At 41.9% G+C, this 21,030-nt stretch overlaps 1 protein-coding gene across 11 annotated transcripts in view; it reads right to left on the bottom strand.

Annotated features, from left to right (window-relative positions):
* LOC140915802 (protocadherin gamma-C5-like) overlaps positions 1-21,030 on the bottom strand; it is a 384,766-nt gene that overhangs the window by 272,830 nt on the left and 90,906 nt on the right. Inside the window, exon 1 of one of the 11 annotated variants that reach the window (XM_073356127.1) lies at positions 17,041-19,582. The exons of 9 other annotated variants lie outside the window; for them this stretch is intronic. In XM_073356127.1, the coding sequence (XP_073212228.1) occupies positions 17,041-19,461 (2,421 nt within the window). In that variant the 5' untranslated portion in view covers positions 19,462-19,582. Of the gene's footprint in view, positions 1-10,261; positions 12,920-17,040; positions 19,583-21,030 lie in introns of those variants that run through there. One more of the 11 variants, XM_073356126.1, reaches the window with a different exon arrangement.

Genomic DNA, 21,030 nt, shown 5'->3' with positions numbered 1-21,030 from the left:
AGAGATGTAATATTTTGTTGTTGTTTTATATTAGGAACTCAGTTCCATCTTATACTGTAAGACTCAGGAGAGCTACTGTAAATAATGACATCATGAGAAGAAAGAAAGTGAAAGTCGACTAGTCAAGGGGAAAAGGATTTCAGGAGAGCTACTGTAAATAATGACATCATGAGAAGAAAGAAAGTGAAAGTCGACTAATCAAGGGGAAAAGGGGAAACTGTATATATCTTTGCCTTTTTTGTTAGCAATGGCTAGTTAATACTTTGAATAAAGGAAAACTTTGATAAGAATTCCGCACCTTTTTCACCACTATCACCACCACAATAATAAAATAAATAAAAAAATAATAATAAAGAAAATAATAATAAATATGTCCTATATCTTCCACTGATGCTCCGGCCAACAAGAGGAAACCCTTTAAGTCATTCAGTATTCGTCGACAATCCTGTGCAGATCATCTTAAAATTTCTCTCTCTCTTTCCCTCTGATTCCAAAGTTCAGATTGTGGTTTAAAGTATCTTACTTTTCTTTAAACGTTTCCATCTTTTATTCTATTTTTCTTTACTTAAAAAACCTCAAGAAAAGTATAGTTGCATTCTAGAATATAGGGTTAGCATTCCTACTTCAGTCCTGACAATACTTACCTACACTGCAATAAAGTCTGTAATTATATTTTCACATACTATTGTTTCTACAGGACCTTTGCTTCATTTGGGGCCTGACGGTTTTGGTCTAGGCCATCAATTCACAATAACTTCGGTGGAGTTACTACAGATTTATGAACAGTATTTTGCCTCAGACCTGTTCCTCATTTACTGTAGCCTCCCTTATTCACTGCCACATCAAGGCCTAGAAATATACCTACTTATTTGTGATCCTACTAATAAAAACTGTTTCATAAGGTTTATCAATAAGGAAGAGAGAGTAAATATTGTGGCTGCAATCTTAATTTACTTAGGCAGTTATTTACTCTTCAGTGCTTACCTTAATGTTAACCTTAATGTTATCTGAACATTTTCAGTCATGTAAATATTGGAACATAGTTGTTAAAAAGTGTTAATGTTTACAATCAAACAGTACAGTGTATAAAATAGCTATTACTTTAAAACCCTTATAAATTGACCAAATGGAACTAATTTTAATCAGAAGGATAAAAGTAATTTCATCTATCTAAAGACAATCTGCCTGCAGGCAGTCAGCTTTCTAACCTTTTCCGTTCAGTGCTACAGATGTCTGAAAGGGCATTGAGATTATTTTTTATAATAGAAATATTAGGGTTTGGGGTTTTTGCTGTCCTCAGCCTCAAAAGTGGCTCAAGTGTTTTTGCCCCAACTTTTTAGAAAGATTCAATCTCAGCTAGAAGGAAAGCCTTCCAGTTTTCAGCACAAAATTTGAAAGATTGAAAAGGCTGTGAGCCTCTGAAAACAAAGTCTTGTAAAGAGTCTACTTTAACTCAGGCTATCTCTAACATTCCCCTTATATGCAGTTAAAATGCGATTATAACTTTTATATTGCAGAAATTATATGAACCTCAGAAACTTGAACAGCAGCAAATTTTCTTTCCTAAATATAAAGTTTTATAATTCCACAATAAACGAGGCTAAAAGGTAATTAAAATTACAAACCAAAATACTTAAAAATCTAGAATTTTTTAAATTGTCCATGCAGTTTAACTTTGCCACTTGTGTTTGTCTGTCTAATCTAATCTAATCTATCTATCTGTCAATTAATTGTTTAATGGTATGATCATATATGAGTTACCCCATAGAGTAAACCCATTAAAACATAAGAATGGCCATACTGGGTCATACCAATGGTCTTCAAACAGTGGCAGGTGCCAAATGATTCAGAGGGAATGAACAGAACAGGGCAATTTATCAAGTGATCCATTCCCTCTCATGTACTCCCAGCGTCTCGTAGTTTGAGGTTTTGGGACACCCAGAGCACAGGGTTGCATCCTTAACTATCTTGGATAATAGCTATTGATGGACATATCCTCCATGAATTCATCTAGTTCTTTGTTGAACCCAATTATACTTTTGGCCTTCACATCATGGCATAAATTTCCATGGGTTGACTGTGTGTTGTGTGGAGAAATACTTCTTTATCTTTGTTTTAAACCTGCTGTCTATTACTTTCATTGGGTGATTCATGGTTCATGTGCTATGGGAGGGGATAAATAACACATCCTTCTTCACTTTCTCCACACACATTATTATTATTGACTTGTTCTGTACTGTATTTTACTGACTTTTTCCAATACTAATATATCTTTTTTTGAGATGGGGCCATCAGACCCGCACACAGTATTCAAGGTGTGGACATACTATGGATTTATATGGTTGTATTATGATTTTTTTGTCTGATTATTTATCCCTTTTCTAATGGTTCCTAACATTGTGTTAGCTTTTTTGACTGCTGCTGCACATTCTGCAGATGTTTTCAGGGAACTATCCATCATGATTCCAAGATCTCTTCCTTGAGCAAATTTAGACCCCATCATTTTGTATGTATAATCTGGATTATCTTTTTCCATTTACATTACTTTGTATTTATCAGCATTGAAGTTTATCTACCATTTTGTTGCCCAGTCACCTAGTCTTGTGAGATCCCTCTGTAACTCTTCACAGTCAGCCCTGGACTTAACTATCTTGAGTAATTTTATATTGTCTGCAAACATTGGCATCCTACTGTTTATCCCTTTTCCAATTCATTTATGAATATGTTGAACAGCACTGGTCCCAGTACATATCCTTGGGGGATCCTTCTATTTAATTCTCTCCACTGTGAAAATTGATCACTTATTCCTATGCTTTGTTTCCTATCTTTTAACCAATAACTGATCCAGGAGAGGACCTTCACTTTTACCCCATGACTGCTGACTTTGCTTAAGAGTCTTTGGTGAGGGACCTTGACAAAGGCTTTCTGAAAGTCCAAGTACACTATATCCACTGGATCACACTTATCCATATGCTTGCTGACATCCTCAAGAATTCTAATAGATTGGTGAGATATGATTTTCCCTTACAAAAGCCATGTTGACTCTTCCCCAAGAGTCATGTTCATCTGTGTGTCTGATAATTCTGTTTTTTAACTAGTGTATTAACCAATTTGTCTGGTACTGAAGTTAGGCTTAGCAGCCTGCAATTGCCGGGATCACCTCTAGTGCCTTTTAAAAAAATTGTTCTTACATTAGCTATCTTCCAGTCACCTGGCACACAGGCTAATTTAAGGGATAAATTACATTCCACAGTTAGTAGTTCTGCAATTTCATATTGGAGTTCCTTCCGACTTCTTGGGTGAATATGGTCTGGTCTTGGTGACTTATTAACATTTAGTTAATCAATCTGTTCTAAAACCTCCTGTACTGACACCTCAGTCTGGGACGGTTCCCCAGATGTATCACCTAAAAACAAAAGTGTGGGACTCTCCCTCTCATTCTCTGCAATTAAGATTAATGCAAAGAATTCAATTAGCTTCTCCACAGTGGCCTTGTTTTATGCTCTTTTAGCACTTTGATCGTCCAATGGCCACACTGATTGTTTGGCAGCCTTCCTGCTTCTGACTGACTTAATTTTTTTGAATTTTTTTGCTATTAGTTGTGTCTTTTTCTAGTTGCTCTTTAAACTTTTTTTTGCCTGACTAATTATATTTTTACATTCGACTTGCCAGAATTTATGCTCCTTTCTATTTTCTCAGTAGGATTAGACTTCCAATTTTTAAAGGGTGCCTTTTTGTCGCTAACAGCTTCCTCTTCTCTGGTCTTTAACCATGGTGGTATTTTGTTGGTCCTCCAGTTGTTGTTGTTTTTTTTTGAGGGGGGGGTGGGTATACATTTAGTTTGAGCCTCTATTACAGTGTTTATAAATATTTTCCATGCTTCTTCCAGACATTTCACCCTTCTGGCGGTTCCTTTTCATTTCTGTTTAACTAGCTTCCTCTTTTGAAGTTATATGCTAATGTTGTGCGTTTCTTTGTTATTTTCCATCCTACAAGGATGTTAAATATAATTAAGTAATGGTTGCTATTACCAAGCGATTCACCTCTGGGACCAGATTTTGTACTACACTTAGACTAAATCAAGAATTGCCTTTCCCTTTGTGGGTTCCCGGACTATCTGCTCCAAGAATCAGTCACTGATGTTGTCTACAAATTTTATCTTTGCATCCCTTACTGAAGTGACTTGTACACAGGGGTTTTTGTGGCCTCTGTAATCTCCCATATAAATGGTAGTTTTAAAAATTGAGGGTAACATACTGAGTCCTACCTCGGGAAACTACGCAGACTTTGCAGAATCAGAGCTCCTTTATACCCAATCTCACATCCTTTGTGATATTCCCCAAGAAAGAGTCTTTCTGCATTTCCTCGGGAATGGAATAGAGAATCTGCCCAGAAACTACCTTCCGAATTGCAATAATTATAAATCAAAGAAGGGCGGGCACTTCTTTTGCTGTACCGGCGCTTCTGTGCTTCTTCCACTTCCATAACTCTTTAATTGTATTCGGATTACTGATAGTTAATACTTCTAATAACATTTTTTTCTGAAGAACAGAACTGTTCCAAAAATAACCTTTAATCGGTAAATGACTGAGTTATTTGGTGATGTTCCTCTGTGTATCCAGATTCGGTAAGTGTGAGTCTTATCCCTCTATTTGGATGTGCTATGTAACAGAGAAGCGGAGCTGGCTGTATCTCTCAGTGCATTTCTCTTCCTGGCTGGTGAACAGGGGCTCTCAGGGTCTCTACCAATAATTGCACCAACCCAGATAAAACATTAACTAGCTAGTGAGAGACATGGGGTTTCCCCAGTGTAGATATGCCTGGGATATTCTTATGTTCTGCATTTTAAAAATAAGAACACCATAATCAATATACATAAACACACATGGAGATATGGAAATGAACAGTTCGTTAACATCCATAGTAAATTTATATATATCCCAATGGCTTGAGTTCATTTTTATAATTGTAAGAGACATCCCAAGTAGGCTTAGTCTTGCGAGAGGCATTTCATCACGTGTGCTCATCTAATGAGCGAAGTATTCTGCATCAGCAGAGTTCACTAAAAGTGAAACCTTTGCAGCGGGTTTCTCTGAACCTTACCCAATGCTGAGATAACTAGGTTCATATTCTGTGGCCTGCGTGCCATGCTAAAATGGCTGGGTAGGGGTGAGGAAGGTGTTGATTTGAGAACTGACTGATTTCTGTTTCTTTATAAACTATTACCTTTTCTCTTTTCTCTCCCTTTCGCCCAATAAACTTCTCCCCTCAGTGCCTTGCACTAGAAACTCTCACTGTTTCTACCCACACTGGTTCTTTGACTCGTTAGAGAACTGTATATATTGTGTACAGACAGTTCTCACAGGCAGGGTGACACCATAGAATCATAGAATATCAGGGTTGGAAGGGACCCCAGAAGGTCATCTAGTCCAACCCCCTGCTCAAAGCAGGACCAATTCCCAGTTAAATCATCCCAGCCAGGGCTTTGTCAAGCCTGACCTTAAAAACCTCTAAGGAAGGAGATTCTACCACCTCCCTAGGTAACGCATTCCAGTGTTTCACCACCCTCTTAGTGAAAAAGTTTTTCCTAATATCCAATCTAAACCTCCCCCACTGCAACTTGAGACCATTACTCCTCGTTCTGTCATCTGCTACCATTGAGAACAGTCTAGAGCCATCCTCTTTGGAACCCCCTTTCAGGTAGTTGAAAGCAGCTATCAAATCCCCCCTCATTCTTCTCTTCTGCAGGCTAAACAATCCCAGCTCCCTCAGCCTCTCCTCATAACTCATGTGTTCCAGTCCCCTAATCATTTTTGTTGCCCTTCGCTGGACTCTCTCCAATTTATCCACATCCTTCTTGAAGTGTGGGGCCCAAAACTGGACACAGTACTCCAGATGAGGCCTCACCAATGTCGAATAGAGGGGAACGATCACGTCCCTCGATCTGCTCGCTATGCCCCTACTTATACATCCCAAAATGCCATTGGCCTTCTTGGCAACAAGGGCACACTGCTGACTCATATCCAGCTTCTCGTCCACTGTCACCCCTAGGTCCTTTTCCGCAGAACTGCTGCCTAGCCATTCGGTCCCTAGTCTGTAGCTGTGCATTGGGTTCTTCCGTCCTAAGTGCAGGACCCTGCACTTATCCTTATTGAACCTCATCAGATTCCTTTTGGCCCAATCTTCCAATTGGTCTAGGTCCTTCTGTATCCTATCCCTCCCCTCCAGCGTATCTACCACTCCTCCCAGTTTAGTATCATCCGCAAATTTGCTGAGAGTGCAATCCACACCATCCTCCAGATCATTTATGAAGATATTGAATAAAACCGGCCCCAGGACCGACCCTTGGGGCACTCCACTTGATACCGGCTGCCAACTAGACATGGAGCCATTGATCACTACCCGTTGAGCCCGACAATCTAGCCAGCTTTCTACCCACCTTATAGTGCATTCATCCAGCCCATACTTCCTTAACTTGCTGACAAGAATACTATGGGAGACCGTGTCAAAAGCTTTGCTAAAGTCAAGAAACAATACATCCACTGCTTTCCCTTCATCCACAGAACCAGTAATCTCATCGTAAAAGGCGATTAGATTAGTCAGGCATGACCTTCCCTTGGTGAATCCATGCTGGCTGTTCCTGATCACTTTCCTCTCATGCAAGTGCTTCAGGATTGATTCTTTGAGGACCTGCTCCATGATTTTTCCAGGGACTGAGGTGAGGCTGACTGGCCTGTAGTTCCCAGGATCTTCCTTCTTCCCTTTTTTAAAGATTGGCACTACATTAGCCTTTTTCCAGTCATCCGGGACTTCCCCGGTTCGCCACGAGTTTTCAAAGATAATGGCCAGTGGCTCTGCAATCACAGCCGCCAATTCCTTCAGCACTCTCGGATGCAACTCGTCCGGCCCCATGGACTTGTGCACGTCCAGCTTTTCTAAATAGTCCCTAACCGCCTCTATCTCCACAGAGGGCTGGCCGTCTCTTCCGCATTTTGTGATGCCCAGCGCAGCAGTCTGGGAGCTGACCTTGTTAGTGAAAACAGAGGCAAAAAAAGCATTGAGTACATTAGCTTTTTCCACATCCTCTGTCACTAGGTTGCCTCCCTCATTCAGTAAGGGGCCCACACATTCCTTGGCTTTCTTCTTGTTGCCAACATACCTGAAGAAACCCTTCTTGTTACTCTTGACATCTCTCGCTAGCTGCAGCTCCAGGTGCGATTTGGCCCTCCTGATAACATTCCTACATGCCCGAGCAATATTTTTATACTCTTCCCTGGTCATATGTCCAACCTTCCACTTCTTGTAAGCTTCTTTTTTATGTTTAAGATCCGCTAGGATTTCACCATTAAGCCAAGCTGGTCGCCTGCCATATTTACTATTCTTTCGACTCATCGGGATGGTTTGTCCCTGTAACCTCAACAGGGATTCCTTGAAATACAGCCAGCTCTCCTGGACTCCTTTCCCCTTCAAGTTAGTCCCCCAGGGGATCCTGGCCATCCATTCCCTGAGGGAGTCGAAGTCTGCTTTCCTGAAGTCCAGGGTCCGTATCCTGCTGCTTACCTTTCTTCCCTGCGTCAGGATCCTGAACTCAACCAACTCATGGTCACTGCCTCCCAGATTCCCATCCACTTTTGCTTCCCCCACTAATTCTACCCGGTTTGTGAGCAGCAGGTCAAGAAAAGCGCCCCCCCTAGTTGGCTCCTCTAGCACTTGCGCCAGGAAATTGTCCCCTACGCTTTCCAAAAACTTCCTGGATTGTCTATGCACCGCTGTATTGCTCTCCCAGCAGATATCAGGAAAATTAAAGTCACCCATGAGAATCAGGGCATGCGATCTAGTAGCTTCCGTGAGCTGCCGGAAGAAAGCCTCATCCACCTCATCCCCCTGGTCCGGTGGTCTATAGCAGACTCCCACCACTACATCACTCTTGTTGCACACACTTCTAAACTTAATCCAGAGACACTCAGGTTTTTCTGCAGTTTCGTACCGGAGCTCTGAGCAGTCATATTGCTCCCTTACATACAGTGCTACTCCCCCACCTTTTCTGCCCTGCCTGTCCTTCCTGAACAGTTTATAACCATCCATGACAGTACTCCAGTCATGTGAGTTATCCCACCAAGTCTCTGTTATTCCGATCACGTCATAGTTCCTTGACATCACCAGGACCTCCAGTTCTCCCTGCTTGTTTCCAAGGCTTTGTGCATTTGTATATAAGCACTTGAGATAACCTGTTGATCGCCCCTCATTGCCAGTATGAGGCAGGAGCCCTCCCCTCACAGACATTCCTGCCTGTGCTTCCTCCCGGTATCCCGCTTTCCCACTTACCTCAGGGCTTTGGTCTCCTTCCCCCGGTGAACCTAGTTTAAAGCCCTCCTCACTAGGTTAGCCAGCCTGCTGGCAAAGATGCTCTTCCCTCTCTTTGTAAGATGGAGCCCGTCTCTGCCCAGCACTCCTCCTTCATGGAACACCATCCCATGGTCAAAGAAACCAAAGCCTTCTCTCCGACACCACCTGCGTAGCCATTCGTTGACTTCCACGATTCGACGCTCCCTGCCTTTTCCTTCCACGGGGAGGATGGACGAGAACACCACTTGCGCCTCCAACTCCTTTATCCTTCTTCCTAGAGCCACATAGTCCGCAGTGATCCACCAATTGTGCACATATCTTCTTGAATGCCCAGGAGTGCTTTGACACCACTCACTGATTGCAGGAGATCAAGTTGCCATTAAACATATCACTTCACATACTAGGTCAACAGCACCTTGACCGATCATCGTGCACATTGGTTAGTGACACCTAATAAAATAGACTGTAGGTACCTCTGAGTTGTGTTTCGTGGCTTTACTGGAGTTGACTGACTGAGAAGATTGCCTTAGAAGCTGTAACCAGACACTCATTTTGATTTCTGAACCCCACAATAAGAAGGATTCATCCTGACTGGTGGGTTGGTGAAAGGGGGTGGAGAGAATTATGGCTCCCACGAAGACAATCCTGGTGAGAGATATACTGGAATCACTCCGGTCACTTAAATCGAGAAAGTAGTCCGTGCTGTGAATATAACATGTTAAGATCTTCTGCTCTGCTCAGAATTGTGTGAATATGGTGTGTAAACCTCTCAGACAGTAGAAATTTTGTCTCTCCAGAAATGCTTCCTGAGACCAAACAGGTACTTTAGAGGCTTGTGATCTGGAAAGAGACAGGTCACATTTCTACCTACAATATTCAGTCTGATTATACCCAACAGTTTCATGAATTACTATCAAAGGGGAAAACAAACCAACTTTGGTGAAATAAGAGATTCTTGTAGTCCTGCAACATTTTTGATCTCTTCTACACAGGTTCTAATTCACACCGAGGGTTTCGCAAGGGAGAATGCCACCGGTGAAACCACGTCTGGATAAAAGTGCTTATAAATGTATGCATACACCAGCTGGGATGCAGTTCATTCCGGCAAATGAGAATGGCTTTGGTAACTTAATGGATCAATCCACTCAAATGGTGGGAAAGCAGCAGTCCTCTGACAGAGAGAAGGAGAAAACCCCTGCGCCAGAGTCCTCACAGAATGGCCATGGATACCTCTGCACTCCTACAAACAATAAAATTGATGCGACACCTAATGAGTATTTATCCAGATGGTAAATATATTGGGAACACAGAAAGTGGAGCGTGGGGGAAAATCTACCAATTGAAAACTAATAAAATTAAGAGGAAAAGATGTGCCACTATTTGAATCCCTTGGAAAGTCTGATCCAATGTGAGCTAGTAACACTGGGAGTGTACACGTTAGGGCGAACTACAAGACACTGTATCAAGTTTCGAGAGGATTCCTTTGCTCTTTTTGCTAACCCTACTACCCATATGCAGCCACAAACAGAAATAACAATCCCATGAGAAACAAATTCACAACGTCTTTCCCATTACTTTGAATTATTTCTCTTACCCATATTTACATAACTCTGTGCCTCTTTGTACCATAAAGACCTCTACAGTTGATGAATGTAAAGGATGATGAGAAAAAAGCTGATAAAGTAAAACAAAATTTCTTAACTAGTATTTTCAACAGGAATTTAAAATTCATATAAACAAAATATATGATACACCTCATAGTAAAACTGAATTATAAAAAGCTAATTATTCCACAGCGTACACTACCCTACTTCCTCCCTAAATCGTCCTTACAAATAGAAAAGTGTTTTGTTTTTTAAAATTAACCAGATTATACTGTGGCAAAAAATTTTAACACATCGGTGCACAAACTCACCGGAGGAATGTTGTCCTTCTCAGACGTTGGATCATTATTTTTCTTAAATATCATCACAGAATTCTCAACAGAAAGGGTGGTGTCTCCCACACTTCTATGACGACTGAGATTTAGAAAGTTAGAGTAATTTCTTCCGAAATCTGCGGCTAAACACAGATTATAGCTATATGGTAAAGTCCCATCGCAGTAGTTTGGTGGGAATCCAGGACGCGCCTTGGAATAATGATCACAACCGAAACATTGCAAAACTGGGAGATTCTTTGATCTTCGCAATTTCATCACAATAGCCAGTGTAACTGTCAGAAGGAACAAAAACGAGATGAAGGCTAAAGCCAACACCAAGCAGAACTGTAAATCAGACTGAGATGCCGAGTCACCCGATTGGTCGCTCATTTCCGGAAGAGCCTCTTGGAAGTTCTCGGCAAACACCAGGTTGAGAGTCACTGTGGCTGACAGAGGCGGCTGCCCGTTGTCCTTCACCAGGGTGACCAGCCTGTGCTTCACAGCGTCTCTGTCCGCAAAGGCGCGGGCTGTCCGGATCTCCCCGCTCTGCAGCCCAATGCTGAAGAGCGACGGGTCAGTGGCCTGGAGCACGTGGTAGGAGAGCCAGGCATTGTGTCCTGAGTCAGCATCCACCGCCACCACCTTTGTCACCAGATAACCTGCCTCGGAGGAGCGAGGGACCATCTCGAATAAGGCGGAGTCATCGGCTCCGAGGGAAGGGTACAGGATGCGAGGGGCGTTATCATTCTGATCCACAATAAACACCCTGACGGTGACATTGCTGCTGAGAGGCGGGGACCCGCCGTCTTGGGCCTTCACCTGCATCTCAAACTCCCGAAATTGCTCGTGGTCGAAGGAGCGCTGCGCATAGACCGCTCCGGTCTGGGAGTTAATGGAGATGTAGGAGGAGAGAGGCAGCTTCTCTAGGTTGCTGCTCAGGATAGAATAAGTGACTCGGGCGTTCAGGTCCAGATCCTGGTCTGAGGCTTTTACACTGAAAATAGAGGCCCCCGAGGGATTGTTCTCTGGCACATAGGCGGTGTAGGAAGATTTCGCAAAGACAGGAGCGTTGTCATTGATATCCGAGATTTGTAAGAGGATGGTTTTCTGGGTGTAGAGTGGGGGAGAGCCTTTGTCTGTGGCGGTGATTGTGATATTGTACTCCGGGGTCCTTTCCCTGTCCAGGGTGCTGTCTGTGAGGAGTTTGTAGTAATTTTTAGAAGACGAGATTATTTTAAAAGGAGATTCCTCTTTAATGCGACAGTTGATCTTGCCATTTTCTCCAGCATCCTTATCGTATGCATTCATCAGAGCTATCACTGTCCCAGGCAGAGAATCTTCGGGAATGGGACTGGACATAGAAGTAAGTGTCAGCTGGGGGGAATTGTCATTTTCATCTGTAATATCGACTTCAATTTTGCTATGACCAACCAGTCCTCCTCCATCTTTGGCTTCCACACTAAGTACATAACTATTTGCCTCTTCATAATCAATAACACCTCTGGTTGTAATGCTTCCGTTTCCGGGATCCAGTGAGAATAGTTTACGAACACTGTCTGGTATGTTGCTGAAAGAATATGTGATTTTTGCATTGAAACCTTCATCCATATCGGTGGCTTTCACTTGAAGCACTAACGAGCCCTGTGGTAGATTTTCCCGCAGTCCGATTTTGTACACTTTTTCAGTGAATGTGGGAGGATTGTCATTGGCGTCAGTAACATTAATCCTAATCTGAACTGTTCCAGTTCTCACTGGATCTCCCCCATCCACAGCTGTCAGGATCAAGAGGTGGGAACTTTGCTTTTCACGATCTAAAAGTTTTTCCAATTCTAACTCGGGGTATTTATTCCCGTCCTTGTTCTCTTTCACTGCCAAGATGAAATACTGGTTGGAACTGAACTCGTAACTCTGTAGCGAATTACTCCCAACATCCGAATCCAGAGCATTTCCTAGGGGGAATGTTGCTCCTACCAAGGTGGACTCACTTATTTCTAAATCAACAGAATTTTTTCCGAAGCCGGGTGCATTATCATTTATATCCTTGATTGCCACGTTCACATGAAAAATATTTAATGGGTTTTCAACCACGGCTTCTAAATTTAGGACACAAAGCAATGTTTTCACACACATTTCCTCTCGGTCTATTCTGTCGTTTACATATAAATTACCATTTTCTGTACTGACTCTAAAATACTGTTTTTTTGCCGTAGAGACAACTCGCAATTTCCTGTGTTGCAGTTCTTTGGCATTCAGCCCCAGATCTTTAGCAAGATTCCCCACAAGAGACCCCTTTCCCATTTCTTCAGGAATTGAATAATAGACCTGCTCTGAGACCGCACCGCAGAACAAAAAGAATAACAAGGGGAACAGTACTTGCCATCTGAATCTGCAAGGTTTCTCTCTGCACAGTAATTCCATCCTGATCAGCGCTGCTCTGCTGAATTTCTAATCGGATGTATTCTGAAGAGAATCCAGTATTGTATTTTGTATATTTTCGTGAGAACCAAAATTCCGCATTAATGAGGAGTACTGAAAATCAAATTATCTTTCTGTTTTCATATCAACTTCCAGAGGGATGATTTCTCCGTTAAGCAATACCGTCTGAAATTTCTGCAGGCTGTATCTCTTCTCCGATCTGAGCTCTGTGACTGAGAAATCACACTGCAGGAAGCTCCAAATGATCTTCAGCAGCAGCTCTGTCATGGCACTGGCCAACAGCGGCACTCTGAGTCTCTGCCGTAGAATTGCAGCTAGACTGATCTAATCAAAAAGTTCCTGTACAGAAGAAAAATGTCTTTCTCCGTGTACATTTAAAATGTAAAATATTTTAAAACTTTAGTCAAATGAATCTTTCCATTCTGTGGTAAAATAATGTCTTACTCAGAAGCCATACAAATGTTGTAAAGAGGTGGCTTAAAAGTGTACTTCACGTCTTTAATTTGAGGTTTATCTATGTTTCTGTGTCCTTTATAGTATAGCTATTTATGTATTCTAGAATTATGTGGGAAAGTGTTACAGTAAAGTAATGGAAGAGAAAAAGAGAGAGAGATTTCTATCAGATCAGACCATAGCCCCTATCAATTCTCCATTTCTCCATTCTACCAGATCCTAGGTGTGACAGAGCTTTTTTTATTAACATCAGTATAATGAGGCACAGGGGGAAAGTGTAATCAGTCCTATTACGGTACCACTTTTTTGTAAATCCTTTCCCATGAGTAAGATTGAAACCAATCGCAATTTACTAACAAAAAGTAAAAGTTGTGGTAGCTCTGATGGTACCAGGATACTAGCGAGACAAGGTGTCAACGTTCCTTCCCCACTTTGAACTCTAGGGTACAGATGTAGGGACCTGCATGAAAGACCCCCTAAGCTTATTCTTACCAGCTTAGGTTAAAAACTTCCTCAAGGTACAAACTTTGCCTTGTCCTTGAACCCTATGCTGCCACCACCAAGCATTTTAAACAAAGAACATGGAAAGATCCCGCTTGGAGACATCTTCCCACCAAAATATCCCCCCACGCCCAACACCCCCTTTCCTGGGGAAGGCTTGATAAGAATCCTCACCAATTTGTACAGGTGAAAACAGACCCAAACCCTTGGATCTTAAGAACAATGAAAAATCAATCAGGTTCTTAAAAGAAGAATTTTAATTAAAGAAAAGGTAAAAGAATCACCTCTGTAAAATCAGGATGGTAAATACCTTACAGGGTAATCAGATTCAAAACACAGAGAATCCCCCTAGGCAAAATCTTAAGTTACAAAAGACACAAAAACAGGAATATACATTCCATCCAGCACATCTTATTTTACCAGCCATTAAACAAAAGGAAATCTAACCCTAGCTAGATTACTTATAGATTACTTACTAACTTTACAGGAGTTGTAAGGCTGCATTCCTGATCTGTTCCTGACAAAAGCATCACACAGACAGACCAAACCCTTTGCCCCCCCCCCATCCAGATTTGAAATAATCTTGTCCCCTCATTGGCCATTTTGGGTCAGGTGCCAGCAGGGGTTACCTTAGCTTCTTAACCCTTTACAGGTGAAAGGGTTTTGCCCCTGGCCAGGAAAGGGTTTATAGCACTGTACACAGAAAGGTGGTTACCCTTCCCTTTATATTTATGACACAAGGTGAGTGAGGTAATATCTTTTGTTGAACCAACTTCTGTTGGTAAGACAGGCAAACATTAGCGCTTACACAGAGCTCTTCTTTGGTCTAATAAAATATATTACCTCACCTACTTTGTTTCTTTAACAGAAAGAAAGGCATAATCCTAAATGTACCCAAGCAAGAAAAATATAATGCAATCTTTAATGTATAAATCAAAATAGGATATCATTTCTGATCCAAAGTAGAGACTGCAAAGATTTTCACCAAGCCAATTCACATCCTTTTTAGTTCCTAAGCACAATTTCAAATATTTTCTTAAAATTCAGGGATAATTCACAACAATTTCAAAATTTCAGCATTAAACAGTAGGAAATTCACATTCATCCTAAAACTGCCAATAGTCTTGCAGACCTGTGCTAAAAGTTGTCTCCACTTGAGACTCTGTCCTCCAAAATCTCTTGCAAATTTTTGTCTTTCCACTCAATTACTTCTATCCTATGTCTGTGTTTGCAAAGTGTAAGGATTATTATCATCATCATTATTATCCTATGTATCGGTAGTAAAAATAGTGGTGGTAGTAAAGAGTGACATGCATTTTACAGAGCAAATAAAAGATAGTTGGTTCCATGGAGTTCTAACAATTTAAGCATAGACAACTGAGCATTAGCACACCTAACTTTTAGGCACCTAGAAAATCAGTGGGATTCAGGAAGTCTGAGTTTGATGCCTAACTCCCTCTACAATGAATGGTGAGAGATAGGCACCTCAGAATGGGATTCACAAAAGCCAGCATGCAGGTGGCTCCTAGCCTAAAATAGCCAATGGGAAATGCCAAGAGGAGGAGATAGGCCTTAAATCACTGTTTCCTCCCTCTGCTTGGGATTCTTAGCTGTGAACCCTCTGGAGTTAGGGGCCTTTACCACAGCAAGAACCTGTGTGAAGGGGAAGGAAGAGAGAACGAGGAGAAGAACCTGAACATCTCTCATAACTTCTATCCCAGTGATTAGGGTAGTCAGCTGGGATACCGGAGATGCCCACGTCAAGTCTAGTGGAGGGGTAGAAGGGATTTGAATTGAGATCTACTACCTTTCAGGTAAGTGCCCTAGCCATTGAGCATAGGACATTTAGATGTGGGTCTCCCTCAGTCTCTCCTGGTGAAACTGTGCCACTGTGGGTAAATAATTTTAAAAAGTCATTGGAACAAGGGGACTAGCTCCTGGGTCTTCCACTTCACAGATGAGTGCTTTAACCACTAGGCTACAGAGCCATTTGCATGTTTGCTCTGGCCCAGCAATTCTTTTATTATTTAATCCACAGTGGAACAGCTCCAACAAGGGAGACTGAGGGAGCTCCATATCAGAATGTCCTACAGCCAGTGGCTAAGGCACTCAGCACAGAGGTAGCACATCCTAATACAAATCTTTTCTCCCTATCAGCCAGAGGGGGGACTTGAACCAGGGATCTCCCCCATCCTAGGTGAGTACTTCAACTACTGGGCTTAAAGCATTCAGGGTAGTCCTCCCCCCATGTGTGTAAGCTTTTATGTGAGAGCCTGGTCTGGTAGGTGCTCTCCGAGCCTCCCTGCCGAACTGCGCCCTGCAGGCAAGTTAAGCAGAAGAATGCCTATCTTTTCCCATTGCTCTGAGGCTTAGGCGTCCAGACATCTCTTGTGGGGCTGAAGTGTGCATAGTTAGAAGCAGAAGTATAGGCACCTGGGGAGATTTTACTGAAAACATTTAGATGCCCAACAATTTTAAGCACCTACGAAGTTCGGGGGCAGTTGAGTGGGGGCTTTGTGAATCCCAAAGTAGCCTGATTCTAGGATTTAGGCAACTAGAGTGGAAGTTAGGTGCCTAAATCATTTTGTGAATCTAGCCCCTAATCCGTAAGACTCTCAAGCCCAATTCAGCACCATACCTAAGGGTGAATACTTGAAGCATCTGAACATACTGAACAGTAGGCACATGTTTGCATACCTTTCTGAGTCACCTCACAGCCTTACATCAGAGCCCATCTCCTCATCTATGACCCAAAGGATAATTAGGGAGAAGTTTCCAGAAGTTAGGGGCAAAGCAATTTCTGTGCTAGGTAAGAAACTGTGGAAGACACTACAAGGAGAGATCAGAAACACTCTTAGTTTTACTTTTCTATTCCAGAAATCAGGAAAGCACCTGTTAATTTTATATTGATGGGATTTAAGAATGTGTTCAAAGTTAATCAGGTGACTAAATTCTCTCTCGAAATGGGGCCCTAGATTATGGTTTAAATCAAAGATTTTTGCAAATGCATACCTACAATAACAGGAAAATGATGATGAGGAAGGAAAGAAATGTATACAATAGGATGTCAAGAGCAGACTCATTCTAAGAAAATTAATTAATACATTAACTAATTAATTGATTGTTTTTTCTTACGAATTAGAAAGAGAGAGATTGAGAAAGATTGTTCAATGAAAAAATGATTCAATGACTTATGTCCGATTACATTTTTAAATCTAAAAATTAATGCTTGACACAACTTCCTAGAACGCCAGCGGTATTCTGGGAAGCACACGCACAGAATCACAGTTGAGATTTAGGCGCACAAACATGTAGGGTTTTTTTAGTACATTGAAAGCTAAAATTTCAACGGAAATCAACATTAAAAACAAAGCCATGAAACCTACCTGGCTGATGAATTGACCTTCTTTATTAATATTTGAATCTTCTGCAATTAAAAGAGGCCCTGATTTCTCAGAAGGATGCTGACCTATCAGAGTATTTGAACAACTTCCACTAGGAAATTTCCACCGACTTTTTGTGGAGTCCGTGGTTAGAGAAACCTCATGTGAGTAGGAGTGAAGAAAAGCTCTGACTCCATCGATCCCCACAAACTGCGAGACGGGAACTCCACTGAAAGTCACACTCGAGGAGTCAAACAGCTGCGAGTTTCGCCACCTGCGGAGCCTCAGGGCCAGTAACACTAGGATAAAGGTAAAGAACAAGCAGGAAACGGAAGCCACAGCGATCACCAAATACAAGGTGAGGCTGGACTGGGGGTCTGCAGGAGCTGAGAAGCTGCTTAAATCGGAGAGAATTTCGGGGATGCTGTCAGCCACCACCACCGTGACAGTGGCCGTGGCAGAGAGAGGGGGCTGCCCGTTGTCCTTCACCAAAACCACCAGACTTTGCTTGAGCGCATCTTTGTCTACAAAGGAGCGGGCTGTCCTGATCTCACCGCTGTGGAGTCCCACAGAGAAGAGCCCCGGCTCTGTAGCCTTCAGCAGCTGGTAGGAGAGCCAGGCGTTCTGCCCGGAGTCTGCATCCACCGCCACCACCTTAGTGACCAGGTAACCCGGCTCGGAGGAGCGAGGGGCCAACTCCACTCCCGTGGAGCCATCGGTGGGAAAGGAGGGGTGTAAGATGTGCGGGCTGTTGTCATTCTGATCCAGTATAAAGAGAGTGACGGAGACATTACTGCTGAGAGGTGGGGAACCCCCATCCTGAGCCTGCACTTGGAACCGAATCTCCCGGAACTGTTCGTAATCGAAGGAGCGCAGAGCGTAGAGAGCTCCACTCTCGGAGTTAATGGAGATGAAGGAGGAGAGAGGAGTTCCTTGAATTTGACCTTCAGTAACAGAATAGGTCACTCTGGCGTTCTCTTCCCAATCAGCATCGTTTGCCTTTAATGTGAAAATGGGAGCCCCTTTAGGATTATTCTCTGTGATGTAAGAGGCGTAGGTTGTTTGGCTGAAAATGGGCGGGTTGTCGTTTTTGTCTAATATCTTCAGTAAGAGGAAGGTGGTTGTAGCGATGGGAGGAGTGCCTCGATCGGTGGCTGTGATAGTTATATTGTAATCAGAGATCTGCTCCCTGTCCGGGACTCTGGTAGTCTCCAAACTGTAATAATTATCAAATGACTTCTGTAATCGAAATGGGAGATTATCTGGGATAGAGCATGTGATCTCACCATTGACGCCGGAATCTCTGTCTTGTACATTTATAAGGGCAATTACAGTTTCAGGAAGAGAGTCTTCAATTATTTCTTTGCGAAGAGATGTTACAGTAATCTGCGGGGCATTATCATTTGCATCAATGACCCTTAACAAGATTTTGGCTCGAGACGATAATCCACTCCCGTCCTGAGCTTGTACTTCCATTTCATATATTTCAGAGTCCTCGAAGTCCAGATTCCCTACAACTGATATTTCTCCCGTCCCAGAATTCAACTGGAATATATGGGCAGCTTTGTCTTCTATTTTTCTAAATGAGTATATTACCTCTGAATTAATTCCTTCATCTTGGTCAGTGGCGTTTACTGTAAGCACCAGGAAACCGACAGGGACATTTTCCATAATAGCCACTTTATAGACAGACTGGCTGAAAACTGGCGCATTGTCATTTACATCCATAACAACAACTCTGATTTTCACAGTGCCAGATTTGACTGGATCTCCGCCGTCTGCAGCTGTAAGGATTAACTGATGAATTTTCTCTTCTTCCCTGTCCAATAATTTTTCAAGAACCAGCTCTGCGTATTTGCCACCATCAATTCCCGTTTGCACATCCAGAGAGAAGTGTTTATTTTTACTAATTTGGTAGCTTTGGAGGGAATTGAGTCCCTTATCTGGATCCCGAGCCTCCGGCAAAAGAAAATGCTCCCCCTTTCCCGTGGTTTCAGTTATTTTTAACTCCAGTTCCTCCACTGGGAAACTCGGCGCATTATCATTAATATCCGTTATTTCGACTTCAACCGCAAAAAGCTTCACTTTATCCTGAACAAGAATCTCAAAATTTAATAAACACTTCTCTATCCGGCCACAGATCTGTTCTCTGTCTATTCTTTCGCTAATATATAAATGTCCATTGTTCAAACTGAGAGCAAAATATTGCTTCATGCCTCTGGAAATTATCCTGACTCCGCGGTCTGAGAGCTCCTTTATATCCAGTCCCAGATCCTTTGCTGTATCCCCCACGAAAGAGCCTTTCTGCATTTCTTCAGGAATTGAATAACGAATCTGTCCAGAAATTGTACCCCAGACTGTCACAATTATGAATAAGAGCGGGACTCGTATTTTGCAATCCCAGCTCCTTTCTTTATCCGCCATTTCCAAATCACCGGGATATTTTCCGATCCTATTGATTATATATGTTTCCCCAGATATATTGGGATGGTTCGGAAGCTACAAGCACAAAGTCCAAATCAGTCCAAATCAGCAAAGAACTAGAAGCACTCACCTTTCTTCCTCTTTTCCAGCCAAACGCAATCAGTGTGGATCTGATCTATGTGCTGTGCTTTGTAACAGCGGGGCTGGACTGGCTGGATCTCTCATTGCAGTTCTCTGTCTTATTGGGCGAACAGCGGCGCTCAGAGTCTCAATCAATAACTGCACCAACTCAGATGCTACATTAACTTAATCTTTAGTCTCACTGTGTGTCCTCATTTGCACTACAGTTTTAAAGGTATCATACTCGGGAGCTCCAAGTGACAGACTTGAGAGGTTCCAAAAAGTGAACAGTGAAAAATTAAAAGCCTCAGCTCAGGGGGCTAGACTAGATGACCCCTTGCAGCCCTACACTTTTATGATTCTATGATTGTTTGAAAGCAGAAGATGGAAAACGTGCACTCCGCAGAGATAATTCTTTTTATTTCCCCGATTCAAGAATTAACTCAAAAGTCTTCATTTGAAAAAAAAAGTGTGCGTGTGTGCGTGTGTATGTTTTCATTCTGATTTAATTTAAGGCAGCTTTATACTCACGTTACTCCATTGACTGCTGGTGTAGTAAATGAGATCAGATATAGGCTCAGAATTTCTGCTGCCCTCTTTCTATGTGGCAATGAACTATCATAATGCTTTATTAACTATAACATTGTGTTTCTTCTACAGTACTGATGAAAACCAATCAACCAATAATCTGAGGAAATAATTTGCGTGGGAGATTGTGGAAAGTGAGTAACACTTACTTTCTCTTAAAGGGGAATATTGTTTTGTGAGCAAAGTATATATACAATTATATTTATAAAATATTATTTCGAAGTTTAATCATATTAAGTTATATTAAATACATTTTAGCTGTTTGTCTGCAAATGTAGACTTATGCTTTCATCTCCACAGAACATTGGAGACACAGTGGATATTTTATAACAATAATTTAAAGTTATGTGGGTTGTTACAGAACTGCTATTCTGGACATAAATATGTTAAATCATTTTTTCCGATTATCGTTTTTCTAAAGTGTCTTTACCTTACACATATTTTGAGTTTTATAAATATATTATTTGATAGTTTAGATGATCATTTTAATTAATTTTACATATAGAAAATTAGACAAGGTCAGGTTTATTTCTATTAACTCATTTCAAGTGTACCGTTGTGACAGTTACATTATAATCCGAGACCTGCTCCCTGTTCAGGGCTTTGTCCGTCACCAAACTGTCATAATTTTCAAATTACTTCGGTAACCAAATAGGAGATTGTCTGAGACAAAGCACGTGACCTCACCAATCTCTCTCAGTTGCTCTCATATTTTTAATAGAGATATTACTCTCTCCAAAGAAGAATCGTCGGCGATTAAACAAGAGAAACGTGATCTTGTTTTTATGAAGATTTATGAAGCCTTGGTGATTTACCATATGAATACGATATCTCTATTTAATGTTCATCCATATAAGTGGT

This window comes from Lepidochelys kempii, chromosome 8 (genome assembly GCF_965140265.1).
Source record: "Lepidochelys kempii isolate rLepKem1 chromosome 8, rLepKem1.hap2, whole genome shotgun sequence".
In the NCBI taxonomy this organism is placed as follows: Eukaryota; Metazoa; Chordata; order Testudines; family Cheloniidae; genus Lepidochelys; species Lepidochelys kempii.
This window is presented reverse-complemented; position numbering and strand designations above follow the sequence as displayed.